The sequence below is a fragment of the Gymnodraco acuticeps genome, unplaced genomic scaffold (genome assembly GCF_902827175.1).
Source record: "Gymnodraco acuticeps unplaced genomic scaffold, fGymAcu1.1, whole genome shotgun sequence".
Taxonomy (NCBI): Eukaryota; Metazoa; Chordata; class Actinopteri; order Perciformes; family Bathydraconidae; genus Gymnodraco; species Gymnodraco acuticeps.
The window spans coordinates 2,610,687-2,633,917 of NW_022989755.1; the positions used below are offsets into that span (position 1 = coordinate 2,610,687).

The window sequence follows — 23,231 nt, forward strand, 5'->3', positions numbered from 1 at the left end:
CAGGTTCATGTATGGACACTTGGAAATGATTCATTGCTTCTCTATCCTACATGATTTATGAGCGTAGTTAAGGGTTGGAAAGCCCATCTTCATATCTCCAGTCAGTGAACACAAAATGCCTCCGCTTGATTGGTGGGATTATAGGATTGATGTATGTGTGTATATGTACTGAAACGGGTGAATATAGGCTGAGAATATATTTAATGACGCATTCACTTACTGTGCTGCACAGGAGGAGATCAGTCCACTGGAGAATGCCATGGAAACGATGCAGCTGACCAATGAGAAGATCAGCAGCATGGTGCAGAGGCATCTCAACGACTCCAACCTTCCCATCAACCCCCTCTCCATGCTGCTCAATGGCATCGTGGACCCAGCGGTCATGGGAGGTTTTACCAACTATGAGAAGGTAGTCAACATTAAAACAATTATCCTATACAAGCTTGTCTTTAAGAAGTCTTCAATTATTTTCTTCATATTTCTGCCAGTATGACTGCAGAAAAACGTGGATGTTATTCAATTACATTCTATTTACAGTAGTCTTGAAACGTGTTCAATGGAATTTGCTGAAATCTGCCGAAGTCATGTTATATTCTCTCTATCTACCATCTCCCTTTTATTTTAACAGAAGCATTTAAAGAACAGTTTGACAGTACTTGAAATACAATCAACTAGAATTAGGAGGGAGCCGCTTCATGTCAAGCAGACATAAGAGCAGTGTAAACCTCCTCATCGTTCTTCGAAATATTTATTTGAATAAGAGAATTGACCAAATGTGATCCACAAAAGTTCTTCTGACACATTTTATATATCTAGAAAAGTCTGTAATTGTGTTATAGATTAAACTATGTTTAAACTAAATTAGAAACCATAATCTCATGAATATTTAAAACCCTACAAGCTTCAGCTATAATATTTTGTTACCACTATACGTGTGACTACTCCCATATTGTTCCCTAAAATCATAGGTCATCGTAATCAGTTTTTGGTTCATGTGACTTAGAAATGCTATCCAGTTTTAATGCGCATTTCTAGTGTTCTCCCTGGTCTCAACTGCACTCTCTTTTCACCGTAACTCAATAACGACTCTTTTTACTTTGTGTTTGATATATAGAAAAAAAATGGATAGTCTGTTGGTTCCCAGCGTATATAACGACCTGGAATAGATTCATACTGTTCTTGTGGAAGATGCAGTGTGAGTCGGAGGAGGAACGGCATGAATTATTTGCCCTCAGGTCACTCCTTCATCTCAGGGAAATAGTGTAGGTGATAGAGGAGAGACTGATGTCTTGTCTACATCTGTCTCATCTTTACAGCCCCTTCCAATGCAGTCCTCTTTCACTTGTCATCTTTCCCCAGTTTCTCATTGTATTTATAATGCAAACCCCTCCACATCTCCGACTGTCTCCTGTCTTCCCCTGTACTCACCCCAGTATTTCCTCCCTCCTCTCCAGGCCTTCTTCAATGATAAGTACATGCAGGAAAACCCAGAGGACCTTGAGAAGATTGAGAAACTCAAAGACTTCATCGCCTGGCAGGTGAGACTGAAGTTCATCATGCTCATCTGCTGCTTTGTGAAGTGCTTATGGTCATAAGAACGCATCAGACTGTAGTTTGTAAAGCATCACCAAACATGTAAGGGTTCAAAGAAAAGTGTAATTGCCTGCTCATCAGAAATAGCACGCTTGGTTTACTTTACAAGACGGCGTTTGATGGTGTTTCTTTTTCTGTGGCACATGTGAAGAGCAGAGGGAGGTACAGCCTGCAGGCAGCCAAGCACTGAGCATGTTGGGATGGTACGGGAGCATGAGATGCATGGAAATGAGAATACATGCCACTTGGCCTTTCAGCGTGATTGAGCGTTCTTAATTCGCATGTGAATGCTTTGGGCTATTCACATATTGGCCGTATATGTAAGTTATGTACGGTATGGTATTATGAGGTTTATTTATGGAAACAGCCCCAGACATTTGGGAGTCCTGCACCACCCCGACAGCAGTTTGTTTCAGTCTTCTGAAAGTCCTTCACATGCACACCAGAGAGTTTAAATGATAGATACTCGTCCTGTATATCATAGCATTTATCTGAAATGTTTTTCCCCTAGTAAAGCACTTCTGCTGCATCCTTAAAGGTTACAACTTAAAGTAAAATATAGTTGAAAGAACTTGAGTGCACTGCCAAGAGTGTCCAATGACAGTAACTGAAGTGAGCGTGGGGAAAAGTGTGTTAAATAGTTCACTGGAGATAATAGCCAGGGAGAGTGCTGAAGCAAACATTCTGGAGTTAGGGAGAATGCTCCTCAGTGTGAGATCAGCATTGGCGTTACTTTTTCTGCGAGCTCTGCACCCTCACTGAGCCTGAAGGAAGTGCACACACAGCAGATGAGAAATGAACACACACACAGATTGTTGGAATGCAGCCTGTGTTGTTTAACAGCTTACGATGAAACTCACACAGATCTTGGGCTCATTTGTGGCTCATCTTCAATTAATAAACTCCTGGCTGTCTGTGCTTTCTAGTGGAAACACAAACATATTCTCCCCTTGGGATTTTATAAAGCTGCATCGTAGGTTTTCTGTTTTGATTCCCTTCTTATATTATTCTGATCTAAGAGTCACTTTAATAATCAGGAAGTCATGGTTTTCCCTGCCTTATGGTCCACACAGGAATTGAGCAAAGAAACAAGTCGTGTCTGCTTCCTATCGCTAGTTGCAAGGGAAAAGTAAGTTAATTTGGAATAGTTGTTCCCCTCTCCGTTGCTGAAAAATAGGTCAACTTTGTGCTCTGCATCTCTGGGGAATCATGTTCGAATCTGACTTTATTTTGTGTGTTTGTGAAAACTTTGCTCTTTATAAGTCACAATGATTCACCTGGGAATATTGTGGCTTCTTATTTTATGTCATGTATGATGATTGCATGTTTATCTTTTCCTTAGAAACAAAACTAATAATTACTAGTTTTTCCATCTTTTTCTTTGGAGACGTTCAGATTATGCCAACATGTCGAAATGTAAAATACAACCGACTGAAGTCAAAGCAGGTGTGTGCACCCTAAAAATAAACAGTTGCAGCTTCATAACTTCTAGAAAGACATGAGTATCACAAATACATTATATCTGACAAGGGTGGGGTATGCAACTCGATGTTACCTTTAAGACCTATCGAGTTATTTGTATATCAATCTCGAAGCAAAGCCACTGAACAAAAATGTCTGTCTTTTTAAATCTGTGCGTTGGTTCCAATGCAAAGAAGTGAGAGCCGTATCCATCCCGGCATTCATTTTAGATTCAACTGCCATTTATAAATGATCCTCCACCCACAATCCACAGCGCTAATTAGCAGGAGCTCTGTTGTTCATCCCAGTTATGTAGATGTAGATAGATGTAGATAGACCCAGTATGTGCCCAGTTAAAGACCTCCTTCACATCAAGCTAACTAAGCGTATGAAATCATGGTGGTATGTTTCCTCCAAAAGCACAAGAAATGATTGCACATGATTGAAGTTGTGTGTTGTGATCATCACAGAATCATGTCATAGAGAAAGCAGTAATGCGTTTGCCCACGCCAAACAAACACACAGGAACCTATACAGAGATGATTAAGGCAGAGAGTTGTTGATTTTAAATGGCATCAGCTGTCTCTTTGCCAGAGCCAGCATGCTTGTTTATCTCACATCTTGAATCCGTCTAAATGAGACAAATGAAGGAGAGGCTGCTCCAATGAGCAAACTAAACGGTTCGAAATGAGCCAGTGTGCACTGTTATTCTGAAATACCCATTGTCCTCGTCTAGTCATTAGAGAGGAAATGAGCAACTGGGAATCAGGAAATTAGGTATTGTAAAAGGCTCCCTGTTATAAATAAGGTCTGAGTTTTCTGTGATGTATCTGGATATAATTAAAGCTCTAGACAGATGTCTAAATCAGCACCTTAAACGTCTCACTGCAGCCCGATCCATTCTGTTTACGGATGTCAGAGATAGCTGAGTAATCAATAAATTGGATCACAGCGCAGGAGACAATGTCAACATAAACAGAATATTTTGGTGACACATGTAGTTGTCTTTTTATGTCTTTTTATGTCTTTTTAAATATTCTGGGTTTTTCCGGCTTTTTCATTTCTTTATTTAGTCTCCCTGTTACTAGTACGTCTGACTCCTTACTGACATCTATTGCAACTTTGTGACCTTCATGAAATGTCTTAATATGTCATCATAGCCTTAATACCCTGTTTCTGACCAAAGGGTGTGGCAGGGTGACAAGAAACACTTCGCTCTGAGAGATGCTGCTGAAATAAAGACGTGGTAGTATTTCTATGATACTTCTTCTATGTCAATGGATAAGGTGCTTTCTTGGTAATCACAGCACGCCCACAGATTGCAGCATGAATGGTGAATGTTTAGCTCATAAGTTGTGATGTGCATGGAAATATGATGGGAGAAGTGCTTATGCAGAAGGAGACGTTGACCCTGCGTTTATGTATTCTGGAGGTGTAGGGAACTCGTATTGCAGAGGAACATCCTGTCCTCATTTTGAAATGTGTTGCTTCGTTCTGTCTAGTTAGCTCCCTAACTACAGTCAGCTTTTATAGGTTCACGATGTCCCCATTTATAGCTGCAGTAAAGGATTTCTGACCACTTTGCAAGTGTTGCTGCCTTGCAAAGTGTAACTGACACCAATTAACATCAGTCTCCTAATCGTAGGCATGTTCAACTCTGTTACCAGCCTCTCATTTACTGTTGCACACTGAAGTTGGATTTCTACCTTTTTCAATGCATTTTGTGTCTGATCGCTTCTTCTAACATTATTCTTTTAATACATTTTATAAAAGTAAATGTTATAAAGGTCCAGTTTTGAAGCAGGTACACTTAATGTTACTCTGTGCTTCATACCTGCTAAGACATTTGAACTTGAGCAGCTAACATTTAGTTATCTCTCACAGAAATGTCTAGCTTCAGCTTTGCTCTTTTCTCTCCTATAAAAACAACTCTTTGTGAATCTCATATTAACAGGTTCTTTCTCCGACTGAAAAAAACATTTTCAAAAAGTTATTTTATGTAATTAAATCAAAAAAACGTTTATTCATCTGTGTGTTAGCAACCTTGAGTCTTCCACACTTAGCTGATCGCTGTGTGGCCACTTAGCAGAATGCTGTTGCCATGCCGCCACACAGTTGCACCTGATCATCCTAAGGTCTAAAAAAAGATGTGGGTATCCTGAGAGACGGGAATCTTGCCTCAGCTTTCACTCTCAATTTCTTTTTTTTGTCTGTTTCTGTCTATTTCGTCTCACAACACCTCGTCCTTTTTGACTTCCCTCTCTCCTAAACCTTTTCCACTCTACCTTTTTCTTCCTTTCACCTTCTCTCTCTCCGCCTCCTCCAAAAGGTCCCAGCGGTGATGATGAAGGTGCTCAGTATCATGGGAAATCCTGGCAGGGTGTCTGTAGCCTTCTCTCATTTATTTTTCTGTGCCAGAGCTATGATTGTATGTAGCACAGCACTCTAGCTTAAATGCAGAGTGAAATATCCTGGATTTTTTTCACATCTTGATATATCATCTTTTTCAAAGCAGACTGCTCACGATGTGCTTCTCCTATCATAGCATACTGTTTAATCTATCAGTGCAGTGTATAACATGGCTGAGAAACTGAAGCTACAACATTTTGATGTTCCTGCATCAGCCTTTTTGTCCTCCGTTAATAAGCCCACCATGTGTTGAAACTTGTGTAAATAAAACATGCACCTTTGGAAATGATTACAAAATGTTGCATCAGGAAAGTGAATTGGCGGTGCGTGCCAGCTGAGCGAGGTTCAGGCTGCAGCCAGCAGTTTGCCCTCAGAGAAAAGGAAGAAAGGCGAGTAGTCTCTAGGGAGTCTCTAGGGTTAGGACACACTCTTCTTCTCTCCCCCTCCTGGCCCACCTATGCCAGAAACCTCACACACTTCTTTGTACTCCGAGCGGATCCTTTTTTCCATTTGCTCAAGGGTTTAGGGGGATGTATTAGCCCTTAAAGCTACTGTACTTGAGATGAGGCACAAGATGCACTCTGCAGTTAAGTGTTTTCTTGTTTTCCAAATGGGCAAATAAACTACTCTGACCGATTTAATATGAACATCTGAATTAAATCCCCTCTAATGCAGTTGACTTTGTTTTTACTTATTCATAAGCACAAAAGCATACGCTGCTTTCATTTCACCTTTAACAGTATTTCTCACTTAGACAGTCAGGACATATTTTTACAGTTGCCATGGGAAAGAAAACGAGCTGTTATTACCACAGCCGACTGTACCTGGTTACTGGCAGGTTATTGCACACATGTTCCAAACCTAAGATGGCATGTAGCACTAACACCCAAGTCTATAACATTTAAAAAAAATATCTTCCTGTGAACCAGAAGAGAGAAAATATCACTCAAACACTCGGGAAGGGATGGTGTTTAGATTAGTCAGCAGAGCTTGCTGACACCGACAGTGACACGGGGTTTCCTAATGACTAGTTTCAGCAGTCTCTCCCCCGCTCTCTCTCTCTCTATCTGTCTCCCTTTCTTTCACTCTACCTGATATGCTTCTGTATGTTTTCAGATCTTGACATTGCATTGCGTCTTTAATTGTGTCGGAGAGATAAACATCCATCATGTGCAGTACATGCCTTTACATGTAGTCAGTCTATGTTTAATATACTTATGATGTGATGATGCTGGAGGTGGGAAGCAGAGGAAGGGAGTGTCATGGCAACAGTCTTCTTTATATTCTGCACCTGGATAAGGTTGCAGTGATATTTCTTCTTGTGCACTGAGACTGATAGTACACTCACTTCCTGTGCTGAGTGTGCACAGAGAAGAGGGCAAAGGTCCTGTGAGTTAAATTGGATCTATGTGGCGGTACAGAAGCATATTTCCCTGATCAATGAAGAACCAGCATATATCTAACCTCTCGTCTCTCCGGGGCGTGTTTGATGAAACTTTTCTTACTCTACTGTTTCGTCCCGGCAGGTCCCACACCTCTCGGAAGGCGTTCGTATCCACGGAGAGAAGGTAACGGAGGCGCTGAGGCCTTTCCACGACCGCCTGGAGGCCTGCTTCAAGCAACTGAGGGAGAAGGTGGAGAAAACGTATGGGGTGAAGTCCCTGGTAAGAGATTCTGCTTGTTTGGGCGCTTTCTGATACAGGAAGTACTGGAAGATGTAGCCTTTTCTTCTAGTTGCAAAAGATTTCTAGGGAAATTGATATGTAAAATACACAGTTAATGACATAGCAGCATGTTATTATTATCCCCTTTAAGGCCATTCATTTTTTAAGGGTTCTCGTCCTCCTGTTCCCTTTTTTTAAACATGTTTTTGTACAGATACATTTAAGATGCAATTGTGTTATCAGACAATGTTCCATCCTTGGTATTTTCTATGACTGAAAAAGTAAGATAACATTTAAAGATAAGACTGCAATTAAGAGCATTTCCAAGAGCTAGCTGATGTCAAGAACATACTTTAATAAGCTACACATTTACGAAGTCCACCAAATTCACTTAGAACATGTATTTCATACTTGCTTTAACTTTTAGCTGAAGTCAGCTTGTTTGCAGCTTACATTTTCTCCCCTCCTTTTAAGTTTTAATTGTTTCTTGGCCAAGTTCCACCCTCAATCTTGCCCGAGGTGAAGGCGCCCTTGCTCAATTTAAAGGGAGCGGGTGGTGACCTTTCAAACAAGAGGAAAGCCATCACTTTCCATGGTCTGATAATAAGGTTACATGGCAGCTTTCCTCGCTTGAAAGGACTTGAATACAAAAGGGTTCATTGTTAGAGCCAGAGTTTTCTTTCTTTTTCTCTCTATGTACATACTATATTATTAGCATAATACTGCTATTAACCTCACAGTTCCCCTGTCCCTCCTCCAGTACTGTAAACAGAAAATATGCACAGGTAACTTCAAAGCAGTCAGTGGCTTTTAAGCTAAATTCTTTGTGATTTTCTTTTTCTCTGCGGTGTCAGCCGGCAGCAGACGAACGGCGGGGGTCTCGTCCTCACTCCATGGTGCGCTCCTTCACCATGCCCTCCTCCCAGAGGCCGCTGTCGGTGGCTTCAGTCAACTCCATCTCTTCTGACAACTCGCCCTCCAGGCCTGGCTCTGATGGGTAACTCCTAGTTCAAAGCTTTTTTACAGGATAAAAAAACAGACAACTTCTTCTGCTTTTTGGCCATCCTATTGGAGCAGTTTTAGAAGTTGATTTCGGATTACTGTCTTGTATTAAGCGCCGTTATTGTTATATCAAGTACTAAGTATCAGGCCTCAAAGATTCTATTGTCAAATTTAAGAGGATTTGCTTAAGCAATGACTGATGCCTTCTGTCACATTAAACATAAATCCTCTGCAACTTAATTCTGAAAATGTAAATCAATCTTAACTTCGAGTGGACCGTTATCCTACCGTCTTCATTTCAGCTTTGCCCTGGAGCCTCTCTTGCCAAAGAAGCTGCACACCAAGTCTACGGACAAGCTGGACCGCGATGACCCCGAGAGGGACCGCAAAGACAGGAAGAAGGAGAAGAGGAACAGCAAGCACCAGGAGATCTTTGACAAAGAGATGAAGACCACAGAGATCCTACTGCAGCCCGCTGAAGCCGTCATTCTGTCAGAGACGGTACTGAAAAAGTGACCTGTACTGCAATTCCTCCAATGTGTTACCTTCCCTCTTTTTCCGTTTATTTTAACTGATCTGCTGTTATCCCAAACCACTCTGTATTCTCCTGCTTCTCTCTTTTCTCTCTTATTTTACACAAAAGCAATGACATTTTGCTGTATGTGTTCAGGGTTCACAAAGAGTGAGAAGATTTCATATGTTCACAAGTAGACTTTGACACAAAGCAGTTTAGACTGGACTATATTGTGTATTGCAATTGATTAAAAGCCTTCCTTAAGATACACAATGCTTCTTCTTTTACTTTGTTTTAGGGCTGCTCGATAATGGCAAAAATCATAATCTCGATTATTTGGGTCAATAATTGTAATTGCGATTATTAAATGCGATTATTCGTTGACTTTGAAAACATCCATTTATTGGAGAAAAAAAATGTGAACAGTTGATTACCCTGAACGTTAAGTATAATTCAACTGAAAAACCAAAAAAATAAAATAATAAAAAAATAATCGTTTTAATTTGGTTACGTTGTTTTCGTAATCGTTGCAAGCCATATTCGTAATCGCGATTAAAATACGATTAATTGAGCAGCCCTACTTTGTTTTACTATGGACTCATCTAAGCCAGTCTTTCTTTTTTTTTCTAGTTTCTAGGCATTAAGAACTTTTTTCATAAAGGGAAGAATCCTGTAGATTTGTTATCAATCCGTTTGACTTTTCTTCTAAATGCACCAAATGTACTTTGATTTAAAACATAAATATACTTTTGTGCCACAGCGGTGAAAGGCCTCTGTTGAATGTGGTGTTGAAATGATCTTCATATCTCCAACAGGACCTTTATCCTTTCCCTTTGTTCTTTTAACTACTCCTCTCTAAGTCACATGGCTCACATTTCTACCCCCCAACGGAATGCTTTCTTTTTTTGTTTCTTTAAACATATCTTTATCTTTCCCCTGTGCTAAAGTCCCTCTTCCCCAGTGTCATGACAGCAGAGAGGTATCACTGTGTTCTGCATGCCCAGTGGGAATGCTCACTGGTTAACAGCACTAAGATAAGGGTAGGATCCTAAAGAGGTCCCTGGCAGTGGTGGAGCCGTCTGGCTTGTGATAGGAGCCTCTTGCCTCAGGGGTCAAGGGTAAGGCTCCCAGGGGTCTCTGGTAGTTAACAAGAAGTAGTAGGATATAGTAGATTTGAGTTATTATCTGAAGTACGTACATTTTAAGAAAACTGTTTTCTGTCCCCTAATGCAGTTTTAGTTTTAGTTCTGGAAGGGTATTACACCCTTGAAAGAAGTGTGTTGTTATTTCCAGTGCCTCTCTTGTAGCTGACTGTTTGAGTTTGGCCAATTACAAAGATGTTTGTTAATGTAGCCTACAGTGTGGAATAGCCCTGAGGACAGACCTTTTCATATTCAAATCCCTGCCATAGAGCTGGGACAATGTGGTCTGTCTGGCATTCAGGCAATGATTGTAACCACAAATAAGATATTGCAGAACCAAGCATATTTATCCAAATGGTTTATTTTTGAGGAATAAAAACAGCCGTCTTAATGCGAGCATGGATCAGTCAACAGCCCCAGAGGAGATGTGAAACCAATTTCCCTTTTTTAAATGATCTTTTCTTAATATTCTGTAATATTTCACCATCGACTCGACTCGTTTTCAAATACAGTTTGTTTCAACTACCTTTTTAATTGAATTGTAGTGTAAATACTTTTACTCTGATTACTCACTTGTTTCGTTTGGATATTATCCAATCAGATCAGCCCCCTGCGACCTCAGAGACCAAGGAGTCAAGTTCTCAGCCAGATCGGGGGAGACCGTCGCCTCTCCGTGTCCCCCGGACCCCCTTCTTCATCCATGCACTCCTCCTCCTCGCCGGGACCCCCGCCCATCACACCCAGGAGCAAACTCTCCTTCAGCCTGCTCACTGTTTCCAGTATGAGCAATCTTACTTACACACTTAAACACACCTAACTTTTTCTGTAGGCCCTCTCTGCCTTTGACTTTGTTAGAAATCTTGCATCACTGTTCGACACCATGACGCTCCGTTTGATATGAATAACAGCGCTATGAGTCATGTTAGTTTCTTTAAATGGTTTGCAAATGACAGCTTTCAGCATTTACCTCATTTTACCTCTAAATGTGACTCTTTGTCACTGAGCTGGCTGATAACACCAGAATCACTCAAAATAGGCTCAATTTGTTCACTTAACTTATCAAGGATATCCATTGTTTTAGAAAATATCTTCAAATTCACATGCATGCTTCCTCTTTTAGGGTCATACATCATTTTCATTCCAGCAAGTAAGATAGAGGATTGTTGTATATCAATCTGCTCCACCTATTTGGTCTTGCATTTGCTTAAAAAATTGTTCAAATATCAATATAACATAGGCGGAGATATCCAGACTTTATTTTAACTGTATTGGTCAACCTCGTAAAATAGTGGATACTACACTTCCCATGATGCAAGTCTAACAGCATAGCAACTGTGGGGGAAACTTCTGAAGCAATGGGAGTCAGGACTCAAAGAGACACGAGGAGAGCTGGAGCTTTGATGGCAAACACTGACGGTCTATTACGAGCTTCGGCCGGAGAATTCACAAGACATGTCACGGGCCACGGTTTGACCACACGGTTGAGATGCCACAATCAATTCTGAAGAATTCTTCTGTAGTTCCAGGTTTTAACTAGTTCAGAGTGTAATAATCAACATTCTTTATCAGCGAGACTAAACAAATATGGACCCTGAATCTAACTAGAGCTGTCGTCCATAGAAAAGAATGTGTGCCAGGGAACCTACGTTCCTAAAAAGAAGGGCTTCTAGATGTCCCTGAACAATAAACTATCTCATGTCAGCTTGTCATAAGCTGGCAACAACAATGCGCCCAAGCTGCCCCTCCTTAAGAGAGATAGCAGCAATACCCAAGGCCGTAGACCTATGCCATGGGAAAGAGACAGTGAAAAGAGGAAAATTATGAACTGTGTCAAAGGTTGAATACCTATGCAAATTATTCCCCAACAGCAACCAATATATTTTTTTAGAAAGAATATCTACACACACTCATTCTGTAACACAGGCTAGCCATTATCTATTAGCGATGTCAACTCTCATTATTTTTTAAACCTTTTATTATATTTGTATACAGTGCCCGGGGGGTTCAGGTAAAGTTTTACCATAGGTATACTCTCTGAGTTAGGTTAACTCTCAGGGATCGAGGTTGAGCATTTAGGTTTATATGTAATATTGGAAATAATGTTTTGATCTGAAGATCCACTTGTTTTTTGAGCCTCACTAGTATTCCTCTTGACTGCTGAACTGATTTCAACAGGTAAATCAATCAAGTTCCCCTTAAGGCGTGTGAAGACATTTAGCTCTGGTACATTTCATTATCACTGTTGTGTTCTTTAAAACATAAAATGAGCCTTTGTGATGGTGAATGAACTAGAAACAGGCCATGTGATGTATTTTGGATCCCAGTCCGACTGTTGATCCCTGATGTATTTTCTGATGAATGTGAACTGATGACCCCCCCCCCTGCACAGGTCTGGAGCTCAACGGGATGGGCTGTTCCGACAAAGGTGAAACCCCTCCTCCGCTGCCGGTGAAAGGCAGCAACGCTGATTACGGCAACCTGCTAGATAATCAAGACTTGACGAGTCCTTCGACGCCTCCGCCACCCCCGCCACATCAAAGAGTAGGTGTTTTAATTACGACTGAAAGAAGCCCCTAATGATGTATGGCACATATATAATGGAACAAGAGGTCGCGACACGCACTTTACATTCGGGGCCTCCTCCCCCGGTACACCCACCTACACCTGTACGTCCTGTGTTCATGTCCGTGTTCATGCATGTTTCCTCCCACATTTGTGCTTCATTTTTGTAATTTGTGCCACAGAAGAATGTATAGGCATCAGTCAGTTAGCAGCGAGGGCCCACGCCCGCCTGTCCACCCCGCTGTTATTTATACTTGTTCCCCCAGCCAGCCCAGTGCTCAGACGTGATGGATTGGATGGTTACTTTACCTCTCACATCCATCAGGAGCTCTCCCGCTGTTAATCAGCGGTGCGTCTCTCCACACTCACCGGCGTCTACGCTGCCCGTCCTCTCGCCTCGCCACTCCGTTAACTAATCTTATTTATCCACTGCCACGGCCTGTGGACAGGTAGTAAAGCGGAGCCTCAGCGGACAGTAGTGCAGGGAGAGCAGATGTTCACAGGATGAGTGACAGCCGCTCTTCATTTACACTCCTTGATGGAGGCAGAGGTGAGGTCAGTGATGAGCTTAACTCCTTATCTGTTATAAACTCAGGTGTTTTAGAGAGGGCACTCAGATAGACAGAGAACATCTTTAGTTCCTTCAGTTAAAGCCCTAATCTTAATTTGTTGACCTCACAAGTATGGGGTATATTAACAAAAATAACATGTAAGTCTGTCTGATAGATGAAAAAGGCACCTGAAAATGGCGTTTCAAGGTTACTGTTTTTGTCTGTTTTCAGCACATTCCACCTCCTCTGCCCAGCAAGACCCCTCCTCCACCACCTCCCAAGACCACCAGGAAACAGGCCTCTATCGATTCAGGAATTGTACAGTGAACAAAGAATATAGGACCAAGCAACACGCTGACAACACAACAAAAACAGCACCAACAGTAACGGCTGCCACCAAAAAGCGGCTGTTTCTTTTTAGATGTACCCACACATTCCTGCTTCCTGTCCCAGCTTGACAGGATGAATACCTCACTGAAGCCCGCCCCCTATTATCAACTTTTTATTTACTTCCTATCTTGTTTTGCCTACAGTTTGACGACGCTGCAGTCTTCAACAGGGACGCCCGAAACCATGCCACTTCAAGACTTAATCATGACATTTTGTTCAGACAGCCGCTTTACTAAACTGACCCATTCCCAAGTATATGGAAGCTCATAAATAATAATCCCTCTCTTTTATTCATATTCCCACTATGTACAGAGGTTTGTATATATGATTTTATTTTATTTCAGGGTTTTTTTTGTATGTGATTTGATCATGTTTTGTATTAACGTATCATTAGACTAAGTGGCATTTATATGAAACAAAAAAGGGCTTGTAGGTTTTGAATTGACAGGGACTTTACAGAGTTGGCATGTGAGAACCTATCATGGTAAAACTTTGGAGTGCACATACAACTAACTCCCATCGCATTATCATTGTTCATAGATCGCTGTAACCTTGGATTTCAATAATATTGACTGTTCCCAATTCACTACTGATATGACTTCTGAATAAAATTTAAATTGTATGTATTTTTAAAAAGATGTTTGCCTCATTATTTTACTTCAGCGAGAAGCTGTAAATAGATGTGTGTTTCTCTATATTTCTGAAATCCAAAACAATCTGGGAATCTGTTCGCTTTCCTCACTACCGAACACTCCGTAACAAAGCTTTCTGCACGTTTGATTGACAGCCATCACAACATCCCCATCATTATCAACACAGGCATTTTATACTGGGACGCGTTACGCCACAAAATGACTTCTATTCCAGCTACCGCAATACATTTACATAATGTGTCCGCTCACCAAGCGATCATTTCTCTTTTCAAAGCTGGAAGTACGTATCTGGAATGCGGCCCATTTTTGAAACACAGTCAGATGAGCCAACAAACAGGTGCCAGCTTTGTCCTTGCATTGTGAATTCTGCTTTATAGAAACTGCTGAAGGTCACACTTGAGGATATGTATTCAAAACGCTGGTTTCTCTGCACTGCTGCGGCCTAATAACACGTTGTGTGAAAGAGTAAATTATGGTTTTGTTTAATTTTGTCATTTGACAATTATAGATTGGTGTCATGGGACTCCCATTTAAGACTCAGGCTGGCAAGTTTGTTCTCAGCTTTCAATGCTTCATGGGTTTAATGTATTATTATTATGAATGACTAGAGTTTGAGCCATTAAGTCAGTCTGTAATTATCTGTTGTGTTGCAGCTTTAAATTGAATAACACTTTACTACTTTATTAATATGTGCATCAGTTGTATTGTTGGTGAAATAGCATGACTCATATAAAGTTCTGTGACTGATTATTTTTACATAAATGACATTTAAGCATACTTCTTTCTGAAGTATAATCTTTAATCATAATGCCTTTTTAATGTAATGTGATGTGTTTAACAGACTTTTCTCTATCGGCACAGTCAGTTTAAATTACCGTATGATAATCTGTGATTTGCAGCAGCTCATTTCCTTTCCATGTTGCGCAAACTGAACACACATATGTAGTCTTTTACCAGCTGTTACTTGTGCTCCAGTGGCTGAAAGCGTCTGTAAATTAGGCTCTGAAACCTTCAATATCCGAGTCCTCATTTACACATTTTGTAAATGTAGTTACTGGCCCCGTTGTGTGTACCACAAACCCCGTCTTGTTGGGATTTTTTTTGAAGCTCCATGTGGTTCGTATTCCTCTTTATTCTGCTGACACTCTGAGTGGGTGTTCGCCTGAGGATGAACGCTCAAACTGAAGCAACTGTTGTTTGAATCTGCGTTTTCTTAACAGCTCAAGAAATGTGGGGTTTATGAAGCTCTCTTGTCCTAATTAGGAACACTGAATGACATATTTTCCCTTGGAGTGTTATGTGGGGAATGCATTTTAAAGAGACAACTTGTAATACTTTAGCTCATGTGTGATATTTTCTCAGCCTGTAAAATGTCTCATTAAGATGTTGGTAATTCAACCGCTATCAAAATGCAGAGTCTGTTTCCTATTGTTCATCCATAAACTTAGTGATTTTAAATACATTTTCACCGAACCAGTCTTCTAATGGGATAGAATGAATCAGAAAGTTTGTGCAGCTTTAAAAAATAGTTGTATTAATAATAATAATAATAATAATAATAATTTGGAATCCATTACAATTCTTGTCATGCTTCTTTTTTTATCACCACGCTCCTTCCTCCCTAAATGCCGACTGTAAGATCCATTTCCTCCTGTTGTGGACAAATCCTATATATGTTACCACTGCTGAACACAAGGTACAGCCTGTGCTCCACCTTCATTTGACCATATACTATCTGTCTAGATGATACATTGCTCTCCAAACACTAAAATAAATGGAGTAAGTAATATTCAATAAAAATGCGAGATCTACTATCACACCAATGTTATTTTCTCTCGTGGTTTCCCCTCTTTCCTCATTCCTTCTTCCAGTTCCACCCAAGGCTCGCCTACCTAACTTTCTCTAGGGACCATTACCCTTGCCTTAGTGCAGTACCATACACTGCTTACAATAACAAAAACACATGATGGTGTTCATTAGAGCCTTCTAGTGTTAATGTGCACTCCACCCACTCCATGGTAATTTGAACATCCAACTGTTGAATACATGCTTTCAATTGATTCCATCAAAAAAGCTAAGGGAGAGAATTAGGTGTCACTTGGAGAATGAATGACTATTAATGGCCACTAACTTGTTCCTGATCAATACAAGTCAAGGTATAGAATGTTGCACACTGCACTGCTAAACAACATAACATAAATGCTTTATACATTAATGATTTAAAGTATACTTTTCCTGTACGCAGCGCCTATGAGAAGTATTCACCTCCCCGTTACATTTTTGGGCACTTTTTCATAATTTGTATTTTGATCACATCAAATGTAACTAATAATTGTATCTCACATTTTAAAAAACAACTACCCACACTAATGAATATTAAACCCAAATACAAAAGTTTTTGGTTAAATTGAGAACATCTTCGTGTAATCAAGGTCATGATTTGAGGTTGATACAGTGTCAATTATTCATCTTGTACCTACTTAGTCAATGCCCTGTCATGGCTACATCGTAAATACAAAGTAAATCAACATGCAACAAGATTACTGAAAAGCAACAAAGCCCAGTGAGGTCAATCATAAAAAACAAATGGCTCCGCTGTAAATCTGCCTTGAGCGGGGCTGTGGACACGAGAAGCTATTTCTATAGCTGAGGATGTGCATACTAAAGTGTTGCCTCTGTGATTCAGCAAACCCAGCTTTCTGTAGCTGTGGTTAAAGAGAAAATAAAGACATGGCACACTGTGATGCCATGCAGTGGCAGTGTATCACAGTGGGGGACGTTAGTAAAAGTACAGGCACTATAAATGCATAGAAATCCCTGAGGAGAACCTGCTGCAACCGGCAAGAGATGTACCATTTGGAAGATTTATATTTCAGCAAGATAGTGACCACAAACATAGAGACAAAGGGACACAGAAATGGCCTTACTACAGCAATACTAATGAGTTGCCAAGTCAGAGCACAGACCTTAGTCCAATATATGTGTGGCATTAATAAAGTAAACCTAACTGTACTCTGAGTTAGTTTTCTGCAAACAACAATGGATGAAAACTGCAATTGTGTGCAAAGCTGATACAGATCCATCTGCATAGATTCAAGATACGTGAACTAAATAAAGTTTTAGGGCAGGTGAATCCTTATACAATCAATTATTTATTTATGTTTGTACTTTTTTACATCAATTTTACAGAGTTGTTTTCACCCGGGCTTTTAAAAGATTTTGAATGAAAAGAGTCTTTAACAACCAACGTTGTAAAACAATAACACTTTACAAAGTCCAAGGGGTTCCATCCGTTTTAATAGTCACTGTAACAGCTTATTGCATTTCAATGATGAGCACATGCTCTTCAAACTGTGAGTTGGGATTCAAAAGTTTCGTCAATAGTATAATTCACTTGTGAAGAATACCCAGTGCATACTTGCCTTGCAATTGAAAAGGGATAAAGGGTGACGCATTTCAGCAGTGGTAATATTACATAGTTAACTGGCAGCTTTTTCAATAGGCTCTCAGTGATTTATGCTCAGGCATTATGCTTCACCCTCTCTCTCCTCAAAGCATTGGGATTTCCAGGGGCTTTGTGGGGAGGGAGAGCTGTGAGCCTACTCTCCAGGAGAAATATATTTACAGTGCACTCTATACTCCTCTCATTTGCCATTTCAGCCTGGAATTATGTGTATATTTTCCTTCCCTCTAGACACACTTTCATTTGCTGCAAATGTGCATGTTTCCCTGAATGTCTCATTCACATAATGAAAGAGGACTGTATTACCATAAATCAACAATCTTCCATATATCCAATCACAGCTGTATGTAGGAGTTCCATCCCTGTTTCCCAAATGTAGACGTGCTACCAGAAACCACCATGGAGGATTGTTCCTATTATAGCCTACTGTAGATGTGGTGAACAGATTTCTAAGAATAACCAGTATTGCTATACAGATACATTTTTAGTTGAGTAGGGTTATTGTCTGTTTAACTTACACATAAATGATGTAAGTGTATGTTGTTTAGAATACATTCATATTTTCTTTAAAAACGTGGGCATTTTTAGATAAGTGCCATGCTAGCAGCTCTGTTGGGCGTTTTTTAGACAGTAAGCCTTAATTTGTGAAACTCTAGCGAGATGGTTAAGGTTAGGCATTGACCAGGAATGGTTAAGGTTATTATAGATTGCTGAAAACATATAACTCTTTAGTGACTTAAGTTGCTTTGTATGTCAATAATCATGTCCTGCGTGCCAACCTACTGGATTTGCACCTAAAATATGAGCAGCTTGTGATCCCTACCATTACCATTGTTTATATGTTTGTCATAATTGTGTCTGATATATTGTATACTTGCTTCTTCATTGATATTGTCCTTCTTTTCATCTTTGCACTGCAACTGCTGCACAACAATCCCTGTTGGGATGAATACACGTTTACGTTGTTATTCATTGCCATCCCTTTCTCCCTGTATTTACTGATGCTATTCACAGTTAACTGTACAATAAAGAAAGACTCGCCGTAAAGGGAAGGAAATGTCAGCGCTTGAAACTAAATGAAAAAGATTTGCATTTACATCACCTGATGCAGACTCTACGTACAACACCTGTCTGTTTTTGCTGCTTGGAACAAACATGGATCTTCACCAGCAGCCAATCGATGTCAACATGACACTGTGCTGTGTGTGGCTGTCAAAGATAGTGATTGTTTGATTGTCACAGTGGTTCAGTTAAACTGCTTGAATGGATTGTGTTTTGTGACAAACATCTCCTGAGTGGCAACTACAAGGCTCGTGTTATTAGTCTCCATTGTGCGTTACTGTAGATTGTTTTCAATTTAGTTACAACCATATTAACAGATTCATGATTGGGACATCGTACTGTATAATTATTTCAATTGTGATCCTCGTATAAAGGCGGTGTTAGAAATATAATGGTACATTAAGTTGCATGTCTCTTCTTAGCTAAAGCTCTATTAATTAAGCAAACAATTAGATGTCTGACTGAATATTATTATATTTTGAAAATTGCTTGATTTTTCATAAACATGCGAGACATTTCATAATTCCAGTATCTCAAAAGATTATCATATTTTGATTGTTTGAAATTATAGAAAGGCATATTAGTTTTAATTTGGACGAAGCAATACATTTGATCAAGACCGGATTAACCTCTATGACCTATATGGAAAATATGTGTTGTTGGATCACAGTGTAAACAGTACTAACTACTATGACTAGTTGGTACTTGACATATGTTGATCCAGCCTTGGATTTGCTCTTTCTGGTGAGAGTAATAATTAGTTACAGTCTTACACTAACTATATAAGCTGCAGCAAATACTTATAAAATTGTATTTGTAGCTACTTTAAGTGAAGTTTGAAATGTCTTCACACTGTTAATCGGTGAGATTTTTCTGATAGCAAACTGTCCTTTGAACATGTCGCAGGAGCTTATAATGAACACCTGCAAGCCTTTGATTGAAACACTTTAATGCTGTTTTTCTGTTCTGCCTCCAACTTTACACACTCCAGACAGACACTCATCACTCTCTTATCAAGTGTGGATGTTACGAGCGACTCTTACAAGCCCAGAGTCTACTCCGTCTATAAAGCACAGGTTAGCATTTTAAATCTGCATCCAACCGTTAACACAAAATGTACATTCTGTACACAGGCTTATTATCTTCGTTTGAGGGGAACAGCCAACTGGTGGTGATCTATATTAGCTGAGGCTATTATGAAGCACTGGGTTTTCCCAGGCAGTCGGTGCGACGTGTTGCTAGGAGACATACCTAGAGATGGGGGGTGGAGAGCTGGTTTGATGAGGAAGCAGAGTTCCCAGCCAGTGTCGGTGCACACGGAAATCACTTTGAAGTGCTTCAGGCTGGCTGTCCCAATAGCAGAATATTGATTTGAGCCAGTTCATTAAATCTTTGTAATTTGGTCTTTTTGATCTCATGTCTATATTTCTGAGCTGCTTCAGAAGTATGGTCTGTGCTAGTATAAAGCACATTGATATTTTGATACTAAGACTTTTTTACTGAGAGCAAAGGACTTTTTTATTATATTTCTGGTAATGCTTACATGTGGCATTATTATACACTGACGTTTGTCAACCTTTTCACAGCAGAATATTGAAGAAGAAGATTAAACTTATTGTCATTATCGTACTATGTAACAAAACGGTTTCTCTGCATTTGACCCATCCTAGTGTTAGGAGCAGTGGGCTGCCATTATATACGGCGCCCGGGGAGCAGTGTAGAGAACGGTGCCTTGCTCAGGGAAACCTCTGTAGCACTTGGTTTTTCCGGGACTTGAACTGGTGACCTTCCTGTTGCCAAACCAAGTCCCTATGGACTTCGCCACCACCGCCCTTATGTATATGTTTTATTCTCCTAATATAATGCTTTATTCTAAAGAAGAAAGGCTAAACAAATAGTACAATTATTATCAGTGAAATATAAAGTTGTAAAAGCAAAATCCTTTGCAATAACTTCCAGACAGCGGAGCATATTTAATTACTTTCACTTTAAACTCTAACGCCTCCTTTCATAAATGCAGCGTGATTAAAATCAATACACTGATCAGATTCTGCATTTTGATATATGTTGCATCCCAGGAAGCTGCACTGCATGGTTGATATATGAGTGTTGTAAAAATGTTGGTTTGTTGAGTAATGCTGAAGGAAGTATGTTTGAAGCAATGCTGCCCTCATCTGGCTAAAACAGTCAATGCATCACAACCCTGGATGACTAATAACTGAAGAAACATAAACCTTTGGCTTGTGGTTGAACAATTTAAGGTCAAATTAATAGACTTGACACTAGCACCCTTTTATGTCAACTCGTGTCCACAGTATATTTGCAACTGTGAATCGAAGCAGCATGTGTTTTAGTGTTTAATTCTCATTTCATGACTCTCTCTATGTCAAGTTCCTGTACTTTAAAGACCACACCAGTATCCATAGTGGATTGTGAGCCCAGCAGAGTGTGATATTTGGCAGGAACAGAGCAGTAACATCTGATCTCTCCGAGGATGTAATCAGGAGCAGAGGTGTAAATCTGCCTGGCGTGCAGCAGTTGTGGGGGGGGGTGGTGGTATTTTTCCCTCGGTCAGCGTGCTGTCTGCAGGGCTGCCTCCTTAACTCCTGGAGATGGAGTGTCAGGGTCAAACAGTAATTGGTCGGATGGGGACTAAACTTGGAGGAACGTCTAATTACTAAGAAGCAGGTTCCCTTCCCCTGGGCCTGGCAGGTAGACGGATACCTCGAGATATTTATGTGCTAATGATGGTTTGAGGCTGTTGATCAAAATGCCTTTCGAAGCAAACTTAAAGTTTATTTTTCTTACTTCACTTGGATGTTTGGACTTTCCTTTGCAGACTGATGTGTGGCTTTATCTGCTGAAGGAAGATAATGCCTCAACTTAAAGTAAAGGTGTGTCTGAATAACATGATTGTGTGACCATATGTAGTTTGGAAGCCAATCTTCAATATGTAACCTAAACCAGGGTAATATTGGAACTTGAAGCCTACAGTGAACATCCATCGGGATTTTTCTTTTCAGCGGTATAGGGCAACTGCTGCCTCGTAGTCAAACTTTAAATGAAAAATACTTTAATATTCATTTATTTTGAAATAAGGAGCAGACAGTAAAAGTGCACTTCAGAATGACTAATATGAGAGAAACCAGACACACATCTGAGATCTTGAAATTGATCTGTGCTATTATTATCATCACTCTGTACTTGTCTATAATTATTTTGTAGGAATGGCATTTCTCCACGGCTAAATGTGAGTATAAAATGCTAAACATCATTTTCCTAATGCCCAAAGCTCAGCTATAGAGACCCTATTATAAATGAGTCTTGCAGTGGAGATGGCGTTTCCTTCTTGAAGAATGAAGACCATTGAGTGTAAAAATGAAGGATGCTCAGAGGCCAGACAGCTCCTCTGCCTGCCAAGTTTCCCATCGCAACACGTCGATGTGTCTTCAATCTAAGTAAGACCTGCTGAGGATGGCCTTTCTGCACTCTGTATTGAGCCAGACCAGATTCTCACATGTACATTAATTAGCACCGCTGTCTGGTTTGCCTGGTTCCTCCACTGGGGGGAGACTCTGAGCAGGGCAAGCCCCTGGATAGATAAAGGGATACAGTTGTTTACACAGTCAGAATGGATGACTTTATCTCTCATGATTGTATTGGCCTAAGAGCATCTAGTCTGGTGATTACTTCAAAGCAGTAAACAAACAGTAGCAGATATCTAACTCATATAGCTGCATTAAAGCCAAGGTTTCACACAGAACACAAGCTCTATAAACCCTTAAGGCCTCGTTGATTCCTCTGTGGTTCATCTGTAAATCCAGAAGTTAGTTTTGCAGATACATGCTGACTTGCAGTGTGTATTATTCTCCTGTTACCTGCAGTAATGGTTGTCTCTAGTCTCAGCCTGAAGGGGCCTGCGGAACCTCAGCCTCTCTGACCCCGCCGTGATTGACTTGATCTCCCAGAGAAAAGCTCCCATGACCTCAAAAAGCTTGAGGAAACAGGGGATGAAGACAGACATGGCAGAGCAACAATAGACATCCCCCTCCCCTCCACACACACTCACAGTCAGCATGTTGGAATTATTACTTTACAATGACATGGGGACTTGGGGTTGCCATGCTGAGCCACATTTGACATCTCTGAACTTAATCTGGGAGGAAAGATCGGAAAAGATAGGGGGATTGTGATTGATGGCCACTTAATCAAAACCCAACATTGATGGGATAATTACCATAATACCAAATAATAAAACAATCATCACGGCACTTAAAGTAAAGAATTATTCACATATAGTAATAATTACAAATATAATACATATGGTTTATGACACCTCAGCAACACCAAATTCCTTTACATTGGATGATATCGTTTTAGGCTGAGAAGAATCATCATTTGAGATTCAGATGTCCAGTCAGCAATAATTAGCTGCATTGGTTGTTGGATATATATCCTAACAGGTTGTGTTGTTTTCATGTCGGGGATTAAATGCCACTGCTCCCCCCCATAGAGTCCACTGCTCGCCGCTGATGTACAGCCTGTGGTTGGGACAACACCTCGGAGCCAAACAATTACATCAAGGTCATGGAGAGGAGGAATGTTGTGCCGATTAGTGCAGGGGTCCGGCAGCTTCCTGCGAAGCGTCTCTGGATGACCACAGACCCCTAAACAAATGTTAAATCCAGTCCTAAAGAACTGTGTCCTTTAAATTGATGCTGGAGAACTGTTAGACGTGCCCTTAAAACGGCAGCACATTTCAAAA

At 40.4% G+C, this 23,231-nt stretch overlaps 1 protein-coding gene across 1 annotated transcript in view; it reads left to right on the plus strand.

Annotated features, from left to right (window-relative positions):
- dock1 (dedicator of cytokinesis 1) overlaps window positions 1–13,924 on the plus strand; it is a 184,517-nt gene extending 170,593 nt beyond the window's left edge. Inside the window, exons 45-52 of the mRNA XM_034212611.1 lie at window positions 233–409; window positions 1,455–1,538; window positions 6,990–7,127; window positions 7,982–8,124; window positions 8,432–8,630; window positions 10,387–10,564; window positions 12,175–12,326; window positions 13,130–13,924. Of these exons, the coding sequence (XP_034068502.1) occupies window positions 233–409; window positions 1,455–1,538; window positions 6,990–7,127; window positions 7,982–8,124; window positions 8,432–8,630; window positions 10,387–10,564; window positions 12,175–12,326; window positions 13,130–13,225 (1,167 nt within the window). The 3' untranslated portion in view covers window positions 13,226–13,924. The remainder of the gene's footprint in view (window positions 1–232; window positions 410–1,454; window positions 1,539–6,989; window positions 7,128–7,981; window positions 8,125–8,431; window positions 8,631–10,386; window positions 10,565–12,174; window positions 12,327–13,129) is intronic.
- Window positions 13,925–23,231: the final 9,307 nt, after the last annotated feature.